Here is a 25,490-nt window from a genome sequence, read left to right on the forward strand (position 1 = left end):
CATCAGATATAATATTGACAAAGCAATGAATCCACACGCTTATTTCCTCTATTTGATTCTGACCAATTTCTGGAGTCCTTAGGACATATTCAATTCTTAGCATAGAGCTCAATTCAACAAATATTTATTAATTTATGTGCTGAGTGCTGAGAAGGAAAGGGAAAAAGAGGAAAGGGAAGGAGAAGAGGGGAAGTGAGGGGAGAATAGGGGAGAGGAGGAGAGGACATTATCCAGTTCTCTAAGTCAATCCAAATACTTAGTAAAAATGTCAGCCCAGTTGATTAAGGAGTTATATACTTCATCTTGTAGGCACTGAATGAAACAAAGTGAATAATCGAGCATAATCATAAGAACAATTTATAAAATAAAAATTATATTGTAAAGAAAAACAACTTTGAAAGTCTTAGGACCTCTGATCAACACAATAACCAGATGATTCATGATAGAAAATGCTCTCTACCTATAGATAGAGTCATGGCCTCAGAGTACAGATTGAAGCATGGTTTGTTGTTGTTGGGGGGGGCAGCTTTTTGTTTTATTTTTTATTATTTTTTTAAACCCTTAACTTCTGTGTATTGGCTCATAGGTGGAAGAGTGGTAAGGGTGGGCAATGGGGGTCAAGTGACTTGCCGAGGGTCACACATCTGGGAAGTGTCTGAGGCCGGATTTGAACCCAGGACCTCCTGTCTCTAAGGCCTGATTCTCAATTCACTGAGCTACCCAGCTGCCCCCCAGGGGGCTGCTTTTTGGACAAGTACAGTGCAAGAATTTCTTTTGCTTGACCGTACATGTCTGTAAGAGGCTTTTGTTTTTCTTGCTTTCTCAATGGAGGAAGGGAGGGGAAGGTAGGAGGGAGAGAATTTGAACCTATAAAATAAAATAGAAAAAAAATTTTTAAAGAAATGTTCTTCACTTAGTCGAAAGCCTATAATTGAGTGATTGATTAAGACATGCTTCCCTTGGTTAAGATATGAGCTAACATTTTATCACTTTTTAAAAATTGGTTAGGGCAATGATTTGTTGATTAAATCAACTCTCATTCTTATATATTCAACTTGTAGTCAAGCATTACCCTCTTTACCTATTAGAATTATGCTTTTCCCCTAGGTTTAGTGATGATGATTATGATGAGGATGATAATAGCTCAGAAAGGGAGAAGCTGACAGAGCATTTCTTATGTTCCCTTTGCTCTTTCTCTTTTCACTGAGGCTGGCATGAAGCTTTGAGCAAGAACAGAAAATTAATGGCATTTCTGAGAGGATGAACAAGATTGCAGTTTACTTTTTTCTTTATATTGCCTCTCTCAGATATTTCAGCTTTCTTTGTCTATCCAGAACTGGAACAATCAGGAATTGCCACTGGAGACAATGCTAACTTTGAATTCAAAATGCAGACTTTAAAAAAAAAAAGTTATTTTCTGAGTTAGAATTGATGCTGTGTTGATTCCAAGGCAGAAGAGCATTAAGGGCTAAGAAATGCAGGTTAACCAGAGCTAGGAAGTATCTGAGGTCAGATTCAAACCCAGAATCTCCTGTCCCCAAGCCAGGAGTTCTATCCACTGTGCTACCTGGTTTCCCCCAAAATGCAGACTTCTTGAATGCCATAGAATACTTCTGGACAGGACCAAAGTGAATAGACTTTAGGACTCTGGGCTATTGGGCAGTGGTAACAGTAGGCTAACCAAATCTCACTGTTATGACTATAGGAGTGGAGCCAGGAGAGAATACCCTGAGTGCCCTAGACTGTCAGTCACCTCAAATCCCAATGGACTGATAAGGCTTTCTTTGCCCATACTCTGTAGTCTAGAGTTAGGGTTCCAGAAATACATACCTTCCTTATTTCCTTTCTAGGCTTTGCAGGGAACTTCCTATTTAGGAATATCTTGGCTATGCTCCCAAATTAAGGGAAGCATTAACCAATCAATCAGATATGATTGGAAGCAGCAGGCTCTTTCTCAGATCATCTGTTTCATTTTCATTTTCTTCAATAAGCATGTGACTACAGGCTAGTACTAGTACTAGTACATACTAGTACCTGTGTCTGATTAAAATGGGGTCATTCATGAAGAGAGGAAATCCTAGGTGTGAGGTAACAACTAAACCCCATTAATTTCCTTTTTCTTATATGATTTCCTCATTAAACTCCAAATTCAGTCAGTGTGGCTTTAAGTTATTCAGCATAGCTCTGCTTTGAAGCCATCTAGGTAGGCTGAGTGACTTTGGCTACTACAAAGCATATTGCAGCCATTTGGAAGGCTATGCTAAAGGCATGGAGGCATAGTGAATAAAGAATAAGCCTTGAAGCTAGGAAGACCTGGTAGGATTCAATTCCTACTTCCAACACATACTAACTAGAAAATAGTAGGCACTTACTTAATAAGTACATGTACTTGGAGTTGCATGTTAGAAGCTAGGGGAGAAAAGGATGCTCCACTCACCAGAAACACACCTCCCCACACCCCCACACTAAGAAAATAAATCATCTCAAAATGAAGGAAAGCAGGAGAAATACATCTCACTGGGGTAAGAAGAGAGAGTAGTTCAGGGAGCAAAGCATCTGTGGGAACCAGCAGAATGAAGATCAGCCCAACACACTACTACATGGTCAGAGGCAACAAAGTTGCTGAGTAGGAAGGAGTCCAGTTTGAGACACTCAGAATGGGTAATGAAGGCAGACCTGACCCCAGACCAATAAACTTTCATGTGGTCTAAGGCAGGGAAGCTACAGAACAAGTGAGACATGTTGAATTGGCTCAGATTAGCTATGATTAGTAATGGATTCCAGCTAGTGGATGAAGCTGGCTGTCCTAAAGGGAGAGGGGTAGGAGTGAATAGAATTCTTCCTCCTTCCCCCCCCCTCCCCTGGAGAGCAGTTGATCCAGTAGGCTAAAACTGTTTATCTGAATTCCTTTAAGTTCAAGTTATGGAGGCTGTACCAGCTTGGTAGATTCAGGGTCAAGTTGGTAAATTGACAGGGTATAATCCCACTGAGGTTAGCAACTCTCACTGTTTAAACTATTCCCTAAACCCTAGGATAAAATAGGTTCCAGGTTGTCTTCAAATACAGATGACTTGCCCTCGGGGAAGAAACTGTACCAGTGCTTATATAAATGGATCTTTTCTTTGGTAAAGTATATGGATGGTGAGTATATCCTGGTATAACTTCACACAGGCCCAGTAGCTTAACAAGCAAAGGGGTTTATTATTTTCAGGAAAACAGGGTATGAGGAAATGGTTTTAGGAATGAAAGGGAGGTAAGCTAACTAAAATCTTCAATGAACCTGTCCCACTCACTAAGTAATCTTTCTCCTAATCTAATGTAACTAGGTTTAAGATGGAAAGGTAATCTTGCTTGAAGATCTGTATAGATTAGTTAAGATGCTGCAATTGAGGTATTCTCCCAGTAGTAAACCAGTAAAGTAATACTTAGCCCCTGAGGTCAGAGATGAGCTAACCAAAGAGTAATCTAACTCTTCTTCCCAGCCTTTGAAACCCAAAAGGAGTGTGATCCAAAAGTGACTTTGCAAGTAGGGTGACTTTATACTCAGGTTTCTAACTGCCCCAACTGCCCCCTCTCCTGGAGTTCTGGGGGGGGCACTATGGAATTCTATGAGGCTGCTTGGACCCTACTTAAGATCATGGATGTTACAGACAGTGAAGCAGCCCAACCCACAAGACAACAGAGTAACTGGCATCACAGGAGGCAGAATCTAGCTAAATAAAACAACTTTGAACCTCCCCATAGCAAGCCAGGTCACTCCCTCAACTAACAAACTGTGGGGAAACAAAGCAGCCAGGCCTATACCAGAGAAGAGTACTCTGTGAGCTTGGAACAATGCTCCCTCTACCCCAGGAACAAAAAAGAATCTCAATAGATATATAATGTAATGGGGGTGGGAGGATTAGAAAAATGAGCAAAAGACAAAGAAAAAACCTGATCTTAAGAAAGTTACATTAGTGATAGGAAAGATAAAAATATGAACTCAGAAAAGAATAACAATGCCAAAAAGTTTAATGTGAAACCTCAAGGGAAAGTGTGAAAAGATGTTATGTCCCAAAAGAACCCCTGGAAGAACTTGAAAAGAAATTTTTAAATCATGTGATAAGAAAATTGACAGAAAGACTCAAGTTAGGAGGGAAAATTCACTGAAGAAATCAGTTCCTTAAAAAATAAAATGGATCAAATGGAAATAATGCCAAAAAAAATGAAGAAAACAACTTTGTTTGTGGGAGTGGGATTGGCCAAATGGAAAAGGAAACACAAAAAAATCAAGGAAGAAAATAGCTTCCTAAAAATTAGAATTGGGTGATTAGAAGATAATGAATTTATATGACATCAGGAAACAGTAAGACAAAATCAAAAGAATGAAAAAATAGGAGAATATCTGAAATACTTCACTGGAAAGCAACTGACATGAAAAGCAGATCCACGAGAGATTCATCTAAGAATCATCAGAATACCTGCAAGTCATGATCAAAAAAGGAACCTGAACAACATATTAAAGAAATCATCAGAGGAAAACTGCCCTGATATCTTTGACCAAGAGGGGAAAATAGAAATTGGCAGAATCCACTGATCAACTCCTAAAGGGGATCCCAAAATAAACTACCTCAGGTCTATTTTAGCCAAATTCTAGATGGCTCCATGTCAAGGAAAAAATACTACAAGCATCATGAAAGAAACATTTAAAATATCATGGATCCACAGTTAAAAGATTACTCAGGTCCTATGTTAAAGGACTGGAAGACATGGAATATGATATTCTGCAAGACAGAGGATTTAGGATTGCAATCAAAAATTACATATGCAACAAAACTGAACATAATCTTCTGGGGGGGGGGGGAATGATTTTTAATGAAATAGAGAACTTCTAGACTCCTGACCAAAAAACCAGAGCTAAAAAGAAAATTCAACGAGCAAATTTGGCATTCAAAAGAAGCATAAAAAGAGAAAGTGAATACTTAAAAGTTTTCAGTAAGGTTGAATCAAGTACATTCATATCTGGGAAGATCATAATTGGGCTACCTAAGATATCCATGATACTTGAGATACTTAAGTAACTTAAAGTGCTCAAGATAACTAAAGTACTTAAGATACTTAATTACTTATCATTTTATCATTACTTTCATTACTAGGGCAATGAGAAGGAGTACACATAGAAAGAAGGAAAGTGGTAAACTAAATAGGATGGGTTTGATATTAAAAAAGTCAAGAGATGGGAAAGAGGTACACACAGAGGTACTATCTCTAATGAAAAGAAAAATTAGAGTCAATACAATGGAAGAAAAGTTGGGGGAAGCAGCTTACTCTCATCAGAATTAGTTCAAAGTGAAAATAACAGCAGACTCAGTCAACTACCTTATCCTAAGGGGAATCAGTAGAGAAAGGGGAATAACAGAAGGGGAAATGAACAAAAAGGATGGCAAATTTGGGGAGGTAGTAGTCTGAAGCAAAACATCTATGAGTAGAGAAAGGTTGAAAGGAGAGAGAGAAGTGTAAACAAGGGGAAAATAAGATGGAGGGAAATACAATTAGTCATCATAACTGTGAATGTGAATGGGATGAACTCCCCCATAAAATAGAAAAGGATAGCAGAGCATATTAAAAAATCACAATCCTGGGGGCAGCTGGGTAGCTCAGTGGATTGAGAGCCAGGCCTAGCGACAGGAGGTCCTAGGTTCAAATCTGACCTCAGACACTTCCCAGCTGTGTGACCCTGGGAAAGTCACTTAACCCCCATTGCCTAGCCCTTACCACTCTTCTGCCTTGGTGCCAATACACAGTATTGACTCCAAGACAGAAGGTAAGAGTTTAAAAGAAAAAAATCACAATCCCACAATATGCTCACTACAAGAAATGCATTTAAAGCAGAGAGACACATATAGGGTAAAAGTAAGAGGCTGGAGCAGAATCTACTAGGCCTTAGCAAAAGTTTAAAAAAACAAGGGTAGCAAATATGATCTAAGAAAAAACCAAAGTAAAAATTAATCTACTCTAAAGAGATAAGGAAGGAAATTACATTTTGACAAAAGGCATCATAGACAATGAAAGAATAACAAAACTAAATATACATGCACCAAATGGCAGAGCATCCACATTCCTAAAGAAGTTGAATAAGTTACAGGAGGCAATAGATGCCAGGGGCCATCAAAATCCACCCTGTCTGACATGGTCGCAGGGGGTACCTAGAGAAAGTGCATGGGAGCCTCAGGAAGGATGGAAACCCCTCACTCAGATATCCCTGTGTGACTCTTCTCTTACTAACACTCCTTATTATTGAAATTATTGTGTTCAATATCCCTACTCAGCCCCAGGGAAATACAGAAGAACATTACAGGCTATTATTAGAACCCTAACAGGCTCCCTACAACTCTTAGGAAATTCCCACCTTTACATATAATAATAACAGAAATTCCCCTAGAAGTCACTTCACAACAAGCCAGCAAATAGTGAGTTAATGTTAAAGAAAAATCCTAACTTAGATCTCTCATTCCCATACACTGAAAAAACAGGCTAGAACAATCTTCAAGTTTCCCCCCTCCCTGATCCCTGATTCAGTCCAGTATGTTAACATAAAAGAACAATGAATGATAAATGAAGAAATTGTCTTCTCTACTTTCCCACTGTAATGGTGAGGCACCAGGGATGTTATTATTATTATTAAATGTAACTAAATGGTTTGTGGGTTCACACTGGGTTGAAGGAGAGACAGGACCAACCAGGATAGGGAGACCAGTGTTTACTGCCAAGCTGGTAACTAACACAGGAATGGCAGTTATGCCCAATGGTCTCTCAGCTTACCTAGGCCAGGGTCTATGGAACCAGCAGGCAAAAGGTAAAGTATATAACAGTTTAATTGAGGGAAACAAAAATAAAGGATGGGATAAGGGATTCTACACTTGAAACCTAAGGGCAAACCGCAGGGGCAAGGGGAGGACTTGACTACACTGATAATCCTACCTAAATTAACTTAGGTATTTAGTTCCATACCAATCAAATTACCAAAAAATTATTTCACAGAATTAGAAAAAAATAATATCAAAATTCATCTGGAAGTACAAAAGGCCAAAAATATCAAGGGAATTAATGGAAAAAAAATGAAAGAAGGCCTAGTAATGCTATATCTCAACTATATTATAAAGTAGTAATCATCAAGACAATCTAGTACCAGCTAAGATATAGAGCAGGGGATCAATGTAATAGGCTATAATCAATACACAATAGTTAGTGACCATATTAACCTAGTGTTGGATAAACCCAAAGATCCTAGCTTTTGTGAAGAGAATTCATTATTTGACAAAAAACTACTGGGAAAACTGGAAAACAGTATGGCAAAAACTTGGCATGAACCAACATCTCACACCACGTACCAAGATAAAGTCAAAATGAATACTTGATCTAGAAATAAATGAAAACATTTACTTGTCAGGCCTATGGATAAGCATTTAGGGAAGCATTTAGGATCAAACAAGACATAGAAAACATTACCAAAAGTGAAATGAATAAGTTTGATTATATTAAATTAAGAAGTTTCTATATAAACAAAACCAACCCAACCAAGATTAGAAGGGAAACAACAAAAAGGGGTGAAATTTTTTAGGCAAATATCTCTGACAAAGGTCTAATTGCTCAAATATTTGGAGAACTGACTCACATCTATAAGAATACAAAGCATTCCTCAGTTGATAAATAGTGAAAGGATATGAACAGGCAGTTCTATCTATTGTCATGTTAAAAAATGCCCCAAATTACTATTGATTAGAGAAATGCAAATTTAAAAACTCTGAGATACCACCTCAAACCAATCAGATTGGCTAATATGACCAAAAGGAAAATGATAAATGTTAGAAAGGATTTGGGAAAATTGGGATATTAATACATTATTGGTGGAGCTGTGAACTAATTCTATTTTGGATCACAATCTGGAACCATGCTCAAAAGCAATAAAACTATTCATACCCGTTGACCCAGCAATATTACTGCTGGGTCTATATCCCAAAAAGAAGAAGTAAAGGAAAAGGACCTGCCTGTACAAAAATATTTTTAGAAGCTCTTTTTGTAGGGGCAAAGAATTGAAAACTAAGAGGCTGCCCATTAATTGGAGAATGGGTGAACAAGATGTTCTAGATGGTTGTAATGGAAAACTATTGTGTCATAAGAAATGATGACCAGGATGAGTTCAGAAAAACCTGGAAAGACTTATATGAACTGATACAAAGTAAATAAAGTTAGCAGAATCAAAACAGTGTATACAGTAACAGAAATATTATTGATTATATGATGACTAGCTGTTAAAGACTAAACAATTACCAGTAAAGCAAGTTTCCAAGATATTCACAAGTGACTCATGATGAAAAATGACACTTGTAGCCAAAGAAGGAACTGTTGCAGATCGAAGCATGCCATCTTCCACTTTATCTCCTTCATGAGTTTTTTAAATTGTATGTATGACATATAAATCTTCTGTCCCAGCATGAACAATATGCACTGCATGAAGCACTACTATAACCTATATAAGATTATTTAGCATGGGGGTAGGGGTGGGCAGGATCATGAAATATTAGAAAACAATTGTCAAAAATCATTTCCACATGTAAATTAAAAAATGTAAGTAATAAAAATATATGTATATGTGGGAGTGTGTGTCACAGACTTTTGAGGGAGGATGTGTTATACAAATTCTTCTAGCAACAATATCTTAGTAAATACTCCTTTTGAAAAGCTACTTTTCAAATCATGACTGGAAGAAAACCAGTGGGGGCTTCTGAGCTACAGTATTAGAAAAACAACCTGTGGGGACAGCTAAGTGGCTCAGTGGATCAAGAGCCAGGCTTAGAGATGGGGAGATCCTGGGTTCAAATCTGATCTCAGGAATTCCTAGATGTATGATACTAAGCAAGTTACTTAATCTCCGTTTCCTAACCCTTACCGCTCTTTTCCCTTAGCACCAATATTTAGTATTGATTCTAAAATGGAAGATAAGAGTTAAAAAAAAAATTCCTAAACTCCTCAGACCTAGCCCAGGGAGAACAAAATAGCCACTCTTTGGGGACCCAACAAGTCACTTGACCCCTCAGAAGTCTCGCCTACTCTTTAAAATGATACATTGTGGAGATGCTGCCAATTTGCTTTGGCACCCTTATCTGAGTATTCTCTAAATCACAGGTTCAGTATCTAGCCCTAGCCTTTCTACCCATCTGCCTCTGAGGGAAATCAAATAATGTCGTCTCTCAGTGGAATATTTGTAGAGTGAAATACTGTTTTCCTCGTTTGCAAGATGAGCTGGAGAATGAAACGGCAAATCGCTCCAGTCTCTCTGCCAGGAAAATCCCAAATGGGGTCACGCCTGAATAACAACGCTACTTTGGGGACACGTGACACACGAGATAGTGCTGCAAAGTGTTACAATAAGCCCTGCAAGTGTCACACGTGGATGGGAAAACTAAGCCTCAGAGGAGTTAGTAAGTGGCGAGTGAGAATTCTAATTAAAGGCCTCTGACTTCAAACGCTAACTATCTAACTTTCCACTAACAAGCTACGCTGTATGTGTGTGTGTGTTTTAAAATATCATTAGAAACTTAATTTTCAACAAGAATGTATATATAGTATTTTTTAAAACCCTTACCTTCTGTCTTGGAAACAATACTGTGTCTTGGTTCCAAGGCAGAAGAGTGGCAATGGGGTTGAGTGACTTGCTCAAGGGTCACACAGCTAGGAGATGTCCAAGGTCACATTTGAACCCAGGACCTCCAGTCCCTGGGCCTGACTCTCAGTTCATTGAGCCAGCCAGCTATTCCCAAGATCATATATTTTAAAAAACAAAGTGGCAAGATCACACCTCCAAACCAAAACTTTTAACAAGAAATAATTAACAAGCAATAAGCAAATAAAATGCATTTATTCTGTGTCCTCTTCCAAATCTGGTCTAGAATTTTGCCTTGCCTGACCTAGTCTTGCTTCCTTTCATCTTCCTTGTCTATTTCTTCCTTTTTAATAGAATTGTAGCCAAAGTGTATATATTCCTAGTTCAGCTGATTTCCATTGGCTTGACCTCACTGGCCTTTCCATACGTCCTTCTATGTGTCACATTTACTGTCCTTGTAAGTTGCCATAGTGTTTCTTTACATGAACAGGCCATAATTAATTTAGCCATTCTCCAATTGTTAAGAGAATGTTATTTCTAACTTTATACTATTACCAATTGAGTAGTTTTGAATACCTTTGTATAGATTAGGTTCAATTTTATCCCTTTTTTCATGTTTTTGGGATAAAGTCCTGCTGTTAGAATTACAACATATTAATATTACATGATTTAAGTTGCCACATTGCTTTGCAAAATCTTTGTGCAAAGTCTGTAGAGTCCTCCCAATTATGTCTCTCCAGATGCCCACTGGATCTTTCAAAGTGGATGTACTTCAACCTTAATACAGCTATACAGAACTCATTATCTTTTCCCCAAAACACATATCTTTTCCAAACTTCTGTTTCATTGGAGAACACTGCCATCCTTCCAGTCCCTCAGGTTTGTCACCTCAGTGTCACACTCCACTCTTCCTTCTCATTCATTTCACATATCTAGGCAGTATCCAAATCTTGGCATTTCTATATCTACAATATCTCTCCAATCCATCTTTTTCTCTCCATTCATGAAGCCACCACCGTAGTTCCAGCCCTCATCACCTCCCAGCTGGAGAATTTCAATTGTCTCTTAATTAGAGTCCCAGTAATTCCCTCCCCTCTTTAATCCAATCAATCAACCAACAAGTATAAAGGTTTACTGTGTGCCAGGCACTGAGTTAACAGATGAGGGTACAAAAATAATAATAATCTCTTCCCTCTGCAAGTAAAATAATACTGATGCAAACTGAGGCAATATTTTCTCCAGGGCAAGTTTATTAGCAATGACTGGTATGATTATTAATAAAGTTGAAGTAGACCAAAACACACAATCCCAGGCATGACCAGGAAGCCTACAGGGAAGGAGACAAAAACCATATTCCCAGGCAGAGCCTGTGAGTCTCCTCTGGAAGCTGCAGCTTCCCTAGGGACTCAGACACATTGCACCCTAGGGTTAAATTTATGGGAGCAGGGAATGCCTCCATTGGAATGTATTTTATCCTGCCTAATGCTAAAAGTACAGCTCTGCTTGTGGCAATTTCATGTTTGCTTGCATCTGCAGAATCCTTATTAGGACACATATGTATGATTTGTTTACATCTAACAATCTCTTTCTTTGGCACATGTGCCTTCCTCTCTCTCTGTACTTGTATAAAAATCTGCACCAACCCTTTGTTTGGCGCGACTCCCCTATGGGGGTGTCTAGCCAGGTGTGGGGGTAATAAACGGTTCCTATAATTTGAACTTTGGGTATCTCTACGTTATTGTAAGAAGTGTACCCCATTTCAAAGTGAGTAAGACTGTCCCCTCAGTTGGGTCAGCAACCCGAAAATGATTAATTCATTAGTTCAGCCAGCAGTAACCAATAAATTGAGTCAGTGGCCTCTTTCAATGCTCAAAGATCCCAAGTGAGGGCCAACAGGGTCTTTTAAATCTGGATGTGTCTTCTTTCTGATCAGCCTTACAGTTTGGTGTGTGACTCCAAGAAGCTGTTGCATGCACTCACCCAGAGAAACCAGGGTCACAAACCTGTTGGGGAATTAGGAAGTGTCTATTCCAACTATGAGAAGACTTCTCCTTGTGGAATGGTTGGGTGAGAACAATAATTATAGTAATCTTCCAGTGGCCACGAAGGTATTGTGGAGTCCTTGGAGTTTGGTTAGACATCAAAAATGCCAAGGTCATCCCAGTGCCTCCTAGACTAGTCATCTCGACTTTTGCCTGGCCACTGGACTTCAATGACTCTGGAAGAGAGAGTGAGAGAGTGATGACTTTGTGCAACTCTGCCTCATTTAAATACAATTCATGCACAAGTCAAGTCATCATCTTGTGTTGCCATTGGTCCTCTTGAAAAAATAAAAGAGAGACTGGGGCTCATGGATCTCCCTTTTGGTATATATTTAAGTGAGGAGGTAAGTTAATAATAATAGTTCTACATTATACACAGAGACTGATACACTATGGTAAAATCGAATGTAATGGACTTCTCTACTGGCAGCAATGCAATGATCCAGGACAATTCCAAGGGACTTAGGAGAAAGATCACTATCCACATCCAGAGAAAGAACTGTGGGAGCAGAAACACAGAAGAAAAACAACTGCCTGAACACATGGTTCAATGGGGATATGATTGGGGATATGACTCTAAGTGATCACCCTAATGCGAATATTAATAATATGGAAATAGGTCTTGATCAATGACACATGTAAAACCTAGTGGAAATGCGTGTAGGCTACAGTGGGGGGGGGGGTTGAGGGGAGAGAAAGAACATGAATCATGTAACCATGGAAAATTTTTCTAAAAAATAAAAAAAAAATAATAGTTCTAATGATACATGTAATTCCCAGTGGAATTGCTCATTGGCTACAGGAGTGGGGGAGGGAAGAGAAGAAGGAAAGAACATGAATCAGGTAACCATGGAAAAATATCCTAAATTAATTAAGTAAATAAATTAATAATAATGATAATAATGATGATAATAACAATAATAATAGTTCTTTCCTATTACTTTCTCCAGAGACCTGAGTAATCTTTAAGTAATCAGATTATTTTTCAGAATTTGAGGAGGAAATCCCATTTGTGGTGCATTTTCCAGGAGACTGTTCCCAAAGTCCCAGAATTTGACTCTGTGTGGTGTTATGTGTGTGTATGACTCCATGTGGTAGCCATAAGTATCTGTTCCAAAGAAGAGAGGTGCAGTTTAGGCAACTGAGGTTAAGTGACTTGCTCATAGTCAGAGCTAGGAATTGTCTGATCCCATAGGACTTCCTGTTTCCAGGCCTAGCTCTCTCTATCCACTGAGCCCACCTAGCTTTCTCTCTACAGTTAGCTGTTACTCATTTATCAGCATACAGCCACCTATATCATACACTCTGATAAGAAAACTAAAAAAACCATCTGTAAGAACCAGAATCTGGGGGGCAGCTGGGTGGCAGCTGGGTGGCTCAGTGGATTGAGAGCCAGGCCTAGAGATGGGAGGTCCTGGGTTCAAATCTGACCTCGGACACTTCCCAGCTGTGTGACCCTGGGCAAGTCGCTTGACCCCCATTGCCTACCCCTGCCACTCTTCTGCCTTGGAGCCAATACACAGTATTGACTAAAAGATGGAAGGTGAGGGTTTTAAAAAAAAAGAAAGAAAAAGAAACAGAATCTGGGTGTAGTTTACAATAGCTTTGATTGAATCCACTTCAATTTGGGTTGAGTGGATGGTGGGTGAGGTTACAAAAGTAAACAATACCAGAGTAGAAATAGAAATTAAAATAACAGAATTAGGGGCAGTTAAGTGGCTTAGTGGACTGAGAGTCAGTCCTAGAGACAAGAGGTCCAGGTTTCAAATGTGACCTCAGACACTTCCTAGCTGTGTGACCTTGAACAAGTTACTTAATCCCCATTGCCTTACTATTCTTTTGTCTTAGAATCAATATTGAATATTGATTCTAAGATGGAAGGCAAGTGTTTTAAAAAAGAGGAAGAAGAAGAGCAGTATAGGGCTAGGCAATGGAAGTCAAATGACTTGCCCAGGGTTATACAGCTAGGAAGTTTCTGAGGCCATATTTGAACCCAGGACCTCCCAGCTCTTACCACTCTTCTGCCTTGGAACTAATACACAAGATTATATTCCAAGATTCTAAGATGGAAGGTAAGGGTTTTAAAAAATAACAACAACAACAAATAAATGAATGAATGAATAGAATAACAGAATTGAGACCCAAATGTCCAAAGGCTACCAGAGTAAAAGGTAAAGCAGTCACAAGAGAAGTTTGATCTTTAGGCAAACTTTTCTAGAATGTGGGTGAAGGGAAGTTATAGGGGTTATATTCACACAGCTTGGCAGAATATTAACCTATGCCAGCTTGACTAAGTCTTAAAAATAGAATTAAGATCATTTTTCAATTGTATACCCTTAAGGAGATTATATTCTAAAGAGGAAGACAAAATATGGAAATCAGAACATGAAAGATAATACAGAGTAGGGAATTATCTGCATACAGATGAGAAATTAATGTGACTGTTGAATAATTAAATACATTATGTCACCATGGAATCTAGAAACCCCCAACTTGTGGATCTGATGAACCCCAAGTTTAGCTTGTAAATTGGGAGACCCCAAAACTTATCATTGTTCCCATGAGAATCCATCCTGATGGGAATCTCAGACTAGTCATTTCAGTCTGAATAAGGGACCCCAAAAGTAAATGACAATCCAAGTTAGGTGGGGCTAAGCAAATGCTAAGAATTCTTTGTCTTAGGTAGTCTTCCCCATTGTATCAGAGACCCTTTCCCAGGAAAGACCCACGCCTGGGCTGGGACCATCCTTTTAGCATCCATTGTAAGTAGCCCCTTCCCTTATACCAGCAATAGGCAACCTTTTGAGCTTGGTTTGTCAAAATTCACCAAAAAACAGAGCATAACTTGGTGGTATGTCGCTTTGAGAAAAAAAAATCATAATTTTGCAATATTTATAGTTTAAATAACAAAATGTATAATTGTAATATATAACTGTATTTAATAAACCAAAATAGGTACATTAATATAGGTAGAATTGTCATCTATAGTGCACTACCTCAAATTTTTTATCCTACTTCTCTGTATGTGGCCCCGTGTCATCGAAAATGGCTACGTATGTCAGTGCTGACACGCATGTCATAGGTTTGCCATCACTGCCTTACACCTTAGCCTCTAGCTATGATTCCTTTCCCAAGCTTGATTGTATCCTGTCAGTATAGTTTGAACACTCCCATTTCCTTGCAGCTATGGTCATGTCAATGGGCTTTCCCTGCCCCTGGATCCCCCATATGGTATATAGGTTACCCAAATTCTTTTGCTCCTTGGAGCTGTCAATCTAGCACAGTTGGCTCCCCCAGGGGTTAGTGAGCAGAGCAACCAGGGTCTCCAGTTTCAGGACTCTGTGGGGTATATAGCATGCAGCTCTGGGTGGAGGCATTGAGGAAAGCACTGAACCCCTTTCCTTAAGTAAAGAGTGGTTTTTCTGACTAAAAGTATGTTGTGTCATTTGGACTGTTGACTCTGAAAAAACAAAGAATTATTAAATAGACAGAAAAGCCACTCTTATTAAGGACAAGGGTCACAGGGCTGAGTTAGGCCCCCACACAGAGCTGCGTGCCACATGCCTACACAGAACCCAAGGATCAAACTCTGGGAGCTCTGGTCCCTGGCCCCTGGGAGTGCCACCGGGCTAGATGAGGACTCCGAGGAACAAAAGAAATTGGGGAACCTATATACCATTTGGGGAGATCCAGGGGCAGGGAAAGCCAATTGATATGACCATAGCTACAAGGAAATGGGAGTGTTCAAACTATAGTGACAGGATATAATCAAGCTTGGGAAAGGAATCATAGCCAGAGGTTAGGGTGTAAGGGAAGGGGCAACCTACAATGGATACCCAAAGGATGGTCCCTGCCCAGGTCTTCTTGGGAAAGGGTCTCTGATACAACGGGGAAGACTGCCTAAGAAAAAAAGATATTTAGCATTTACCTTAAGGTCCATTATTCAGCTGAAACTGCTATCCTGAGATTCCCTTCAGGGTGGATTCTCAGGGGAACAGAGAACAAGTACAAGCTTTGGGGTCTCCAACTTAAGTTGCAAGAGAATTAGGGAAAGTTTAGCAATAGACATAAGTTAACTGAATGGCTGACAGGCAAGTGCTGGAGTGTTGCAAGCATGAAATGGTGGAGGGAAAGAGATCTTTTTTCTGAGAAACTCTCTGGATGCAATTGATGGCAGAGGCTTTTCTTAGCTGTTGGAGGTGAAGAGCCCAGAAAAATAACTGTCTCCTATAAAACCATGTATCCTGGGAAAGATCAAGTTGAGCAGCGAATCTGGTTTGAATGGTGGACATATCAAACCAGTTCTGCTCCTTGACTTTATACCCCTTTTGTGTATTTACTTGCTGTGATTCCTGGTGGCTTTGAACATTGCTGGAACAGAAGTGGACACCTGCAGTGAGACTCACATTCCCTCCTAACCTTACAGGCTAGACCTGTCAGCCTCAACTTAGAGCTAGTGTAGTTTTGTCCCACTCTTAGTCCTTGAACTTACCCATTAGATAAATAGTTTTAGTTTGTCCATTCCCTCTATACCTGACCCTTAAGCTCTTAATGAACTTTATTTCCTGTGCCTTCCTCCGAACCCACAGAAAGATAGCCTTCAACCCTTGTCTTTCTCCAGCCTGAGTGATGACCAGTAATGGTCAACTGCCATTCACCAACCAATGTGGTTTTACTCAACTCCCACATCCCTTGTGTAGGTTCTCAAGTTATCCTGTATATCCTGTCACTTGTGGGTGTGTCCTGGTTGTGTGTGTTACCCTTGTGTTATACTGTGAAGGCAGTTACCTGTTTACTTACAAGCTAGTCATAAAACTTGGGGTTCATCAGATCTTCCTAGGCTATAAGTTTGGGGTCTCTAGATTCCATGTTGACAGAACAGGACATGTCCAGCTCTGTGCCACCCAGATGCCTCCTGACTTGATGATTGGCATCCCTATGGTCTTTTCAAGGATTTTCACTTCAGCTTTTATTAGGACTTTTGTTTAGCCATTTCCCAATATTACCCCTCTTCTAACCTTACAAAGAAAACCTCCTTGGTGTTGCCAGTGTCAACATGAAATCTGGGGAACACCAAAATCCATGTTTATTTGGGATCTAGCTACCACAAGTTTAATTAGCTTGAAAGATGGAGACTCCAAGCAATCCACCTTGAAGGCTACCTGTTCAGACTGAATAATAGATCTTAAGATATTTAATGGTCCTAGTTAGGCCCTAGTTACTTTATCAAATGCTAAGTACTCTTTTGTCCTAGAAAGTTCACCCCTAGTATCAGAGATCCTTCCCAAGAAGACCAACCCCCTGGGCAGGGACCATCCTTTTATTTATTTATTTATAAAAAGTTTTATTTTGAATATTTTCTCATAGTTACATATTTCATGTTCTTTCCCTCTCCCCCAAACCCCACTAACCCCCCATAGCAGATGCACAATTCCCCTGGGTTTTACATGTATCATCGATCAAGACCTAATTCCATATTATTGATAGTTGGACTAGTTATCGTTTAGTGACTACATTCCCAATAATATCCTCATCAGCCCATGTGTTCATGCAATTGTTTTTCTTCTGTGTTTCTCCTCCCACAGTTCTTCCTCTGAATGTGGCTAGTTTTCTTTCTCATAAGTCCCTCAGCATTGCTCTGGATCCTTGCATTGCTACTAGTGGAGAAGTCCGTTATGTTCGATTGTACCACAGTATATCAGTCTCTGTGTACAATGTTCTCCTGTATCTGCTCCTTTCATTCTGCATCAATTCTAGGAGGTCATTCCAATTCACATGGAATTCCTCTAGTTCTTTATTCCTTTGAGCACAATAGTATTCCATCACCAACAGATACCCCAATTTATTCAGCCATTCCCCAATCGAAGGACATTCTCTCATTTTCCAATTTTTTGCCATCACAAAGAGCTCAGCTATAAATATTTTTGTACAAGCCTTTTCCCTTATTATCTCTTTGGGGAAAAAACAAGCAGTGCTATGGCTGGATCAAAAGGCAGATAGTCTTTTAAAGCCCTTAGACTATGCAACCATCGGCAACCTTTTTGGCCTTGAGAGCCATAAACTCCTGCAAAAGGAGGATGGAGGAGGAAGGCACTGGAATATGGGGTGGGTGCTGAAGGGGCCCCTGGGGCACATCCTGGGGCTCTGCCCGGACTGGCCAGTCCAGTGGTGGAGCCAGATATAGATGGAGAGCCATATAGATGGAGAGCCATACTTGCAGACCCCTGCCTTAGAGCATAGTTCCAAATTGTCATCCAGAATAGTTGGACCAATTCACAACTCCACCAACTAAGCATTAATTCGGGACCATCCTTTTAGTATTGTTAGTAGTCCATTCTCTTACACCCTAGCCTCTGGCTATGGTTCTTTCCTTAGGCTGATTGTATCCCGTCTGTGTAGTTAGAACACTCCCATTTCCCTGTAGCCATGGTAATGTCTATCAATCATATTTCCCGGTCTCTCAGTTGCCCCAAAAAAGGTATATATGTTCCCCAAATTCTTCCTTGGAGCTATCCTCTCATGCGGTGATCCTCCCAGGGATACTGTCCCCAGAGTCCCAGGGTGAAGGCTCTGTAAAAGTTTTTGGCGCTGGGCTCTAGAGGAGCAGAAACCTTGGACCTATCCCTTTCCTGATTAAAGACTTGGTTTTTCTAACTACTTTAGTAGTTCTGTGTTATTTCCAAGTTAACACTCTCAGGTCTTCCTGTCACAAGGCCAGCACACTATTCTCTCCCCATACTGCCTTGTCTCTTCCTACCAGTGGGATTCTCCACCCTTGGTCCTTTACCATCCCCAAACCTCTAGGTGTTTCCCATTTGAGAAATGAGGGTATTGAACTTAAGGCAAAGGATTTTTTTTTAAACCCTCACCTTCCATCTTGGAGTCAATACTGTATATTGGCTCCAAGGCAGAAGAGTGGTAAGGGTAGGCAATGGGGGTCAAGTGACTTGCCCAGGGTCACACAGCTAGGAAGTGTCTGAGACCAGATTTGAACCTAGGACCTCCTGTCTCTAGGCCTGGCTCTCAATCTACTGAGCTACCCAGCTGCCCCAATGCAAAGGATTTTTACTTTTTTTTTTCCCATGATGGACTCCTTTGTCAGTCTGCTGAAGCCCACAGAGCTTTGTTTTCAGAATGTTTTTAAAAATAACTAAAAGTGGAGAGGCAGCTAGGTGGCTCAGTGGATTGAGAGTCAGGCCCAGAGATGGGAAGTCCTGGGTTCAAATCTGAATTCAGACACTTCCTACCTGTGTGACCCTGGGCAAATCACTTAACCTCCATTGCCTAGCCAGTACCACTCTTGTGCCTTCGAACTGTTAACTGGAAAAAAACACAGAACTATTAGTCAGAAAAACCAAGTCTTTAATCAGGAGAGGGATAGGCCCAACATTTGGCTGCTACACAGAGCCCACCACCAAGAACTTTGCAGGGCCTGCACTCTGGGACTCTGGGAACATATCCCTGTAAGAAATCACCTTGCTAGATGATAGCTCCAAAGCACCATAGAATTTAGGGAACTTATAGACCTCCTGGGGAACTGGGGATAGGGGAGTATGATTGATTGACTGTATAATGGCTACAAGGAAATGAAGAAGTCCAAGACAGGATTATCTAGGAGAGGCTGGTGCTTTACAATGGATACAAAAGGGAAAGATCCAGCCTAGGGCTGGGCTATCAAGGAAAGAATTTTTTTTTAATTTAAACATTTATTAATATTCATTTTTAACATGGTTACATGATTCATGCTCCTGCTTTCCCCTTCACCCCCCCCCCACTCCTCCCACCCATGGTCGACGCACATTTCCACTGGTTTTGTCATGTGTCCTTGATCAAGACCTATTTCCAAATTGTTGGTAGTTGCATTGGTGTGGTAGTTTTGAGTCCACATCGTCAATCTTGTCCACCCCAACCCATGCGTTCAAGCACTTGTTTTTCTTATATGTTATCTCTCCTGCAGTCCTTCCTCTGAATGTGGGTAGCATACAAGGAAAGAATTTTGACACAATGGGAGGAACTACCAGGACAAAAAAAGGTGATTAGATTAGGCTAGGGCTAGCCCCACCTAAGTGCTTTAAGGTCGATTAGTCAGAAACTTGAGTTTGAGATCTCCCTCCAGGGAATTCTCGTGGGACAGAAGGGCAAACTTGGGGTTTCTAGATTTCAAGTTGCTACAAATTTGGGGTTCCCAGATTTCAATGACAGAACCAATAACCAGTATTGAGTCTAAGACAGAAGGTAAGGGTTTTAAAAAATAAATTAAAATAACTAAAAGGCATGCTACATTTCAGTTAGAAGTGGGTGAAAATTAATTAGGAAGAGGCAGATAAGTGGTTCGAGTGGAGTCCTGGAGTTGTTAGGAAGACCTGAGTTCAAATCCAACCTGGAAAACCACTTCACTTCTGCCTCCCGCAGTTTGAAGATAATGACACCTACCTCCCAGGGTTGGAAGGATAAAATGAGATAATATCTGTAAAGTCTTCTCCAAACCTTACAATGATCCAGCAATGCTAGCTATTATTCAAATATGAGTATAATTTTTTTCTCATCCAAGTTCGTGGACCACCCCCCTTGAGGAGAGTGGGATTGGTCCCTGGATCTGGTGAAGAATCCCTCGACTATATATATGGTTTCTAAGGTATTTCTAGCTCTCTAATTCAATTTTCCATTATAATAAAGCATCTTTACCCCCCAAATTCTACCTTTCCCCCGTCCCCCCAAATCCCCACCTAATCTAATCCTATGGTTGTAAAGATTAAGGCTTTGAGATCCCTCGGAGTCGTCGAAGGCTGGAAATAGGAAGGATTAGGAGTCACTGTGGAGTTACTGAGATCACTCCAAGCCTAGAAATGACAGAGCAGATGCTAATCTGCAGCGTAAAGGGAATTTCCTCCCGGGAGTTCCCTACCCTTGAAATCGACAGTCCAGTCAAGAAGGGGGTGAGGGGGAACGGGACGCTGAGATCGGGACAAACAGAGTCTCACACAACACACAGACGCAGACAGAACGCAGAGGCCTTGAGGGATTTTCCAAGATTCTGGGGGCGCGGGAGCCCTTTGGTACCTGCCGCTGTTCACCGCTCCTTTGGCCGATTTAGAAGCCGGCTGTGGTTCTCCCCACTCCCACGAGAGGGCAGCGCTTCCCGCACTTATTATGTCACGAGCCAGAGTCCAGGACCGAGACTGTGCCCCAGACAGAGCTGCAGGCAGGAGAAGCAAACGGACGGGGGGCCGCGGCGTGCGTACAGCTGGACGCCGAGACTGAGCTTGGCAAGTGGCAAGCCGGGTGTCGCTCAGAGCCCTTGGAGAGACAGGTAAAGGCGCGGAGGAGCCCTAAGGTCCCCGAGCCTTTGTTCGCAGAGACCTGGGGCTGGGGGATTGGGGAAGGCCGGAGGCGGTGGGATGGATTCTCATTTCTCCCTCTTCCATTCTCCTCGGGGTTTAATTGTCTGCTATATCACTCGCCTCAGTCCTTCAAGCTATTGACAGCTTGGAGGGAGGTTATGTGAGTGGGAGGGGGAAAGGGAGGTGGAGCCCTGCGGGACCACACTCTCCCTCCCGCATTTGCTGCCCTAAGACTCCTCCCAATTTCAGGCCAGAGCTCCTTCACTCTTATCCACATGAGGACCCTTGGACCGGTGGGGGGATCCTACGGAGCAGAGACCGAGATACCGCCGAGGCCGGAGAGCGCCTGACAGGTCATTACGGGGATCTTTTTAAATGGGTGCGAAAGAAGCAGGGCGCACGAGCTGGGGCCGAGTGCGGGGAATGACAGTTTGGAGCCCATCCTCGGAGCGCCTTCCCTTGTGGTGGTGTTGGGGGAGAGCTCTGGGGTAGAGAATGGAATGGCATGGGCGTGGAGGGAAGAAGAGAAAGACCCCATTCTCGCCGTTCATTCCTCTACTCCTTCACTCCCCATCAACCCACTCCATCCCTGCCTCTTCCCTTTCCTCCTGTTCCATATGTTCGAATCCACTCCCCAAGATACTCTCTCAGCTACCTTCCTAAGAGAAAGGGAAAGTGAGGGAGCTCCTGCCTACTGCTCTGGGTCTCTATTTTCACAATTGGAAGCACCCAATTCCTAAATCTTCCATTGGGTTTTAGTCACTTCCTTCCCGGTCCTGCGAGTCCAAATACCTGGCTCCAGAGCCTAAAGACTTGAACACTCCAGGACCTGATAGAGAGGGGCACTCCAGTCCAAAAAAAAAAAAAAAATCAGGTTAATATTTAACCTTTAATTCCTTTAGTTTAATTCACTAGTCTTAAGTGTGTGGGTGGAAAGGATTAGATTGGGTTGGGATATTTGTATAGGAAGGTGTGAAACAGGGCTGGGTGCAGGGACAGGGCAAAAAAAATGGTGCAAAAATTATATGGAGGAGTGGAATTGCTTATGGGCTATGGAATCAGGGAGGGAAAGAAAATGAATCATGGAAACATGGAAAAATAATTAAAAAGAAAAGAAAAAATATGTGGAGGAAGGAGGGTTTAGGAGAAGGGAGCAGAGTTTTATTACATAAAATCCTGGTTTGGGGTTCATAGATATAGAGCTATGAGATACTCTGGTTCAACTCATAGGGTAGAGATCCGTCACTGGGCCTCTTCTCCTATACTCCAATTAATCAAGACTCTTCTCTAATTCTAGAATGAAGCTAGGTCGAAGGTCAACTTGTAGCTTCCTGCTACTGCTCCTCTCTGTTGCTCTGGGTCTCCTCTGTTTTCACAACTGGAAACACTCAATACAAAGAACTTCCTCTGGGTTGTGGTTACCTCTTCCCTCTGAACCCAAATACCCTAACCTTACTCCAGAACCTCGATATGCTCACATTCCCTTTCAACTCAAGGAGCAGGTTGTTGGGTAAGTTGGGGGGGGGGATTACTATTTAACCTTTGATTCCTTTGGGGGATTCTTTTGTTTATTTACCAATTAAGTTAATAACAAACTTATAAGTTTTCTGAAGTTATAGGATCCAAATTGTCTCCCTCCCTTCTTTTTCCCTCCTCCCTCTCAGAGCTGGCAAGCATTTCAATCTGGGTTATACATGTATTATTATGCTCAACATTTCTATGTTATCATAAGTCCCACAGAATTGTTCTGGATCATTGTATTGCTGAGAATAGCTAAGTCTATCACAGCTGATCATTCCACAATATTGCTGTTACTATATACAGTGTGTTACTGGTTCTGCTTATTTCACTCTGCATCAGTTCACATAGGTCTTTCCAGCTCTTTCTGAAATCATCCTGTTCATCATTCCTTATAGCACAAATGTATTCCATAACCAGTTTGATTCCCTCCCCAACCCTACCCCACTCCTCGTTTTAATTCTTTTAAAAACTCCTACGTGTGGGGGCAGCTGAGTGGCTCAGTGGATTGAGAGCCAAGCCTAAAGACAGAGGTTCTAGGTTTAAATCTGCTCTCAGACATTTCAAAACTGTGTGACCCTAGGCAATTCACTTAACCCCCATTGCCTAGCCCTTACCCTTCTTCTGCCTTAGAACCAATATAGTATTGATTCTAAGACGGAAGGTAAAGGTTTAAAAACAACTCCTAAGTGAAGTAGGTTGATTAATAGAGTCATGGAGACTAAATGAAACCATAATCAATTTGAGCTGGAAGGGACCTCTGATAGCATCAAATTCATTCTCTTTATTTTGCAGGTAAGGAAACCAAGAGAAGTAAAATTGACTTACCCAAGGTCACATAGCTAGCCAGGAGCAGTCAGTTGTTGAACACAAGTGTCCTGACTCCCAGGTCGAGGAGTGTGAATAGAACATTGGATTTAAGAACTAGAGGAGTAAGGTTCAAATCCAGCCCTGCTACTTACTACCTTTGTAGCCATTTTCTTCTTGGGGACTCCAGTTTACTCATCTCCAAAATGATGGGGTTGGACTACATGCCCTCTATGGTCCTCTCTAGCCCTACATCTAAGTTGCTGTGACTGTGCCCCAAAGTCATCTGGCTCAACAGTGTGAAGGCTATAGAAAACTGTCTTGTTACAAAGCTCTCCCTTATCTCCTGGAAGTAGTTTGTTGCTATGATGACAAGTACAGTGAGAATGGGAGAGGACAAAAATCCATTTGGCATTCATAAAGTGAGCATTCATTCATTCAGCCCCATTTGGAACAGATCTCTGAATGATTGAGGAGAACCTCAGAGCTGGTGAGCTAGGGTCCACCTTCCAGGGCTATTCTCCTTTTACCTGAAGGGTATTTCCTTCTGGATGAGCTACTTCTTTATCTTAGGGCAGCTGGAATCATATCATAGCTTTGAACTTCCCTGAGATTCTACTGGAGCAGGGGAAGAAGGACAAGTCAAGCCCATTCAAGATCTGGTCTGGAATGGATTTGTTCGTGGTGGGTGGTGGCAACATTTCCTATAGTTAATTCTCAGTGATTACACACATTATTTCCTATCTCATAAAAATTTGACTTGGAAGAAAGAGTAATCCAAGACTTCTAAATGAGGTGGCTGGACTTTAGGAGGAATTGCAGAAGACATGAGTATTTCAGGGCAGAGTAGATACAGACAAAGTTTGGGGGCCCAAGAGTTTGTTGGCTAGGCTTGATCATTACTGTGTGACCAGATCTAAGAAGGCTGGGTATTAAAATGTCCTTCCTTCTCCTCTCCTCCCAGGTTGCTGGCACAAAACACCTGCAGCTGTGTGGCTAGCAAAGGAAAAGGACTTGGCTTCTCTCTCCCATTCCAACGGCAGGTGCATGCATTTAACTTCACATCAGCCTTTGGACCTGAGGAGCTGCTGGCAGCCACTATTGCAAGAGATCAGGAATACCAAGCTTTCCAGGCCAGGTGTCAGGGGATTGGAGGGAAGGGGAAGGGAATGAAGGGTTTCTGGGAAGTGGGGAGGAGATTTCTGTAAGAAGTCTTGAGGGTGGGAGGGGATGGAGATGCCAACTCCCTCCCAGCCCCCATCCATCCAATCTGACTGTCTCCAGGGTCCAGTCCCCAGCTGACCAGATACTCATCGCTCCAGCTAATTGCCCCCTGCAGTATCCCCTGCAGGGTGTGGTAGTCCAGCCCCTAAAGACCATCTTGGTGCCAGGTAAAGTAGGTAGGGGCAGGGAAAATGAGAGGGCATTGAGGTGGAGGTGAAGGATTGTGCTCATCGGTTAGACCTGGGAGGGAGCTGGGATAGGTCTGGGAGGGGGAATCACTGATCTGAGGTGCCCATGAGTGGAGATAAGGTCATTTGGGGAAAGAACAATGGAAAGCCATGATGGGGAGAAAGGTTTATAGAATCTTAGTAGTTAGGGAAGATTATTCCTCTCTAGGGAGAAAAAAAGGAAAGTGTCTGAATGGAGACTGATATGAAATTGGGCAGGGAGAAGAGCTAAGGTCACTAGCAAATTTGTATTTGACTGAAAAAAAGTTCAAGGATCAGAGAAACCTCCAACCAAACCTGAGGTGGGTATGTGATACCCAGAGTGCCTTTCCTTTACTGTAATGAGAGGGATAGGAGTTGGAACTGGAAGGGAGAGAGAAAACCCCATGGTTGGGGGAAGACAAGAAGATGGAGGGCTAGAGAAAGCAACAGAATGAATTTCAGAGGGTCTCACCAACCTGGGAAGGTTGCCAGTGAGCCTGATGCCTATCCTCTTCCTCCTGACTCCAGGTCTGAGTCTCCAAGCTTCTGAGCAAGAAGTGTACCAGGTGAGAGAGGTGGAGGAGATAGAAGGCTGGTGGGAGCCGAAGTCCTAGGGGAGGCAGTAGATTTCAGAGGCCAGAAGGCAGAGGACTAGTAGGGAAAGGGGCAGAGGGAGGCACTTGGTGGGTGGCATGGGGCGGGGGGG

General features: G+C 41.7%; 1 protein-coding gene across 1 annotated transcript in view; it reads left to right on the plus strand.

Moving 5' to 3' along the window:
• Nucleotides 1–20,899: 20,899 nt before the first annotated feature.
• B4GALNT1 (beta-1,4-N-acetyl-galactosaminyltransferase 1) overlaps nt 20,900–25,490 on the plus strand; it is a 10,573-nt gene continuing 5,982 nt past the window's right edge. Inside the window, exons 1-7 of the mRNA XM_044679540.1 lie at nt 20,900–20,995; nt 21,276–21,379; nt 21,786–21,900; nt 22,324–22,536; nt 24,316–24,489; nt 24,636–24,742; nt 25,313–25,350. Of these exons, the coding sequence (XP_044535475.1) occupies nt 22,325–22,536; nt 24,316–24,489; nt 24,636–24,742; nt 25,313–25,350 (531 nt within the window). The 5' untranslated portion in view covers nt 20,900–20,995; nt 21,276–21,379; nt 21,786–21,900; nt 22,324. The remainder of the gene's footprint in view (nt 20,996–21,275; nt 21,380–21,785; nt 21,901–22,323; nt 22,537–24,315; nt 24,490–24,635; nt 24,743–25,312; nt 25,351–25,490) is intronic.

This window comes from Gracilinanus agilis, chromosome 5 (genome assembly GCF_016433145.1).
Source record: "Gracilinanus agilis isolate LMUSP501 chromosome 5, AgileGrace, whole genome shotgun sequence".
Classification (NCBI taxonomy): domain Eukaryota; kingdom Metazoa; phylum Chordata; class Mammalia; order Didelphimorphia; family Didelphidae; genus Gracilinanus; species Gracilinanus agilis.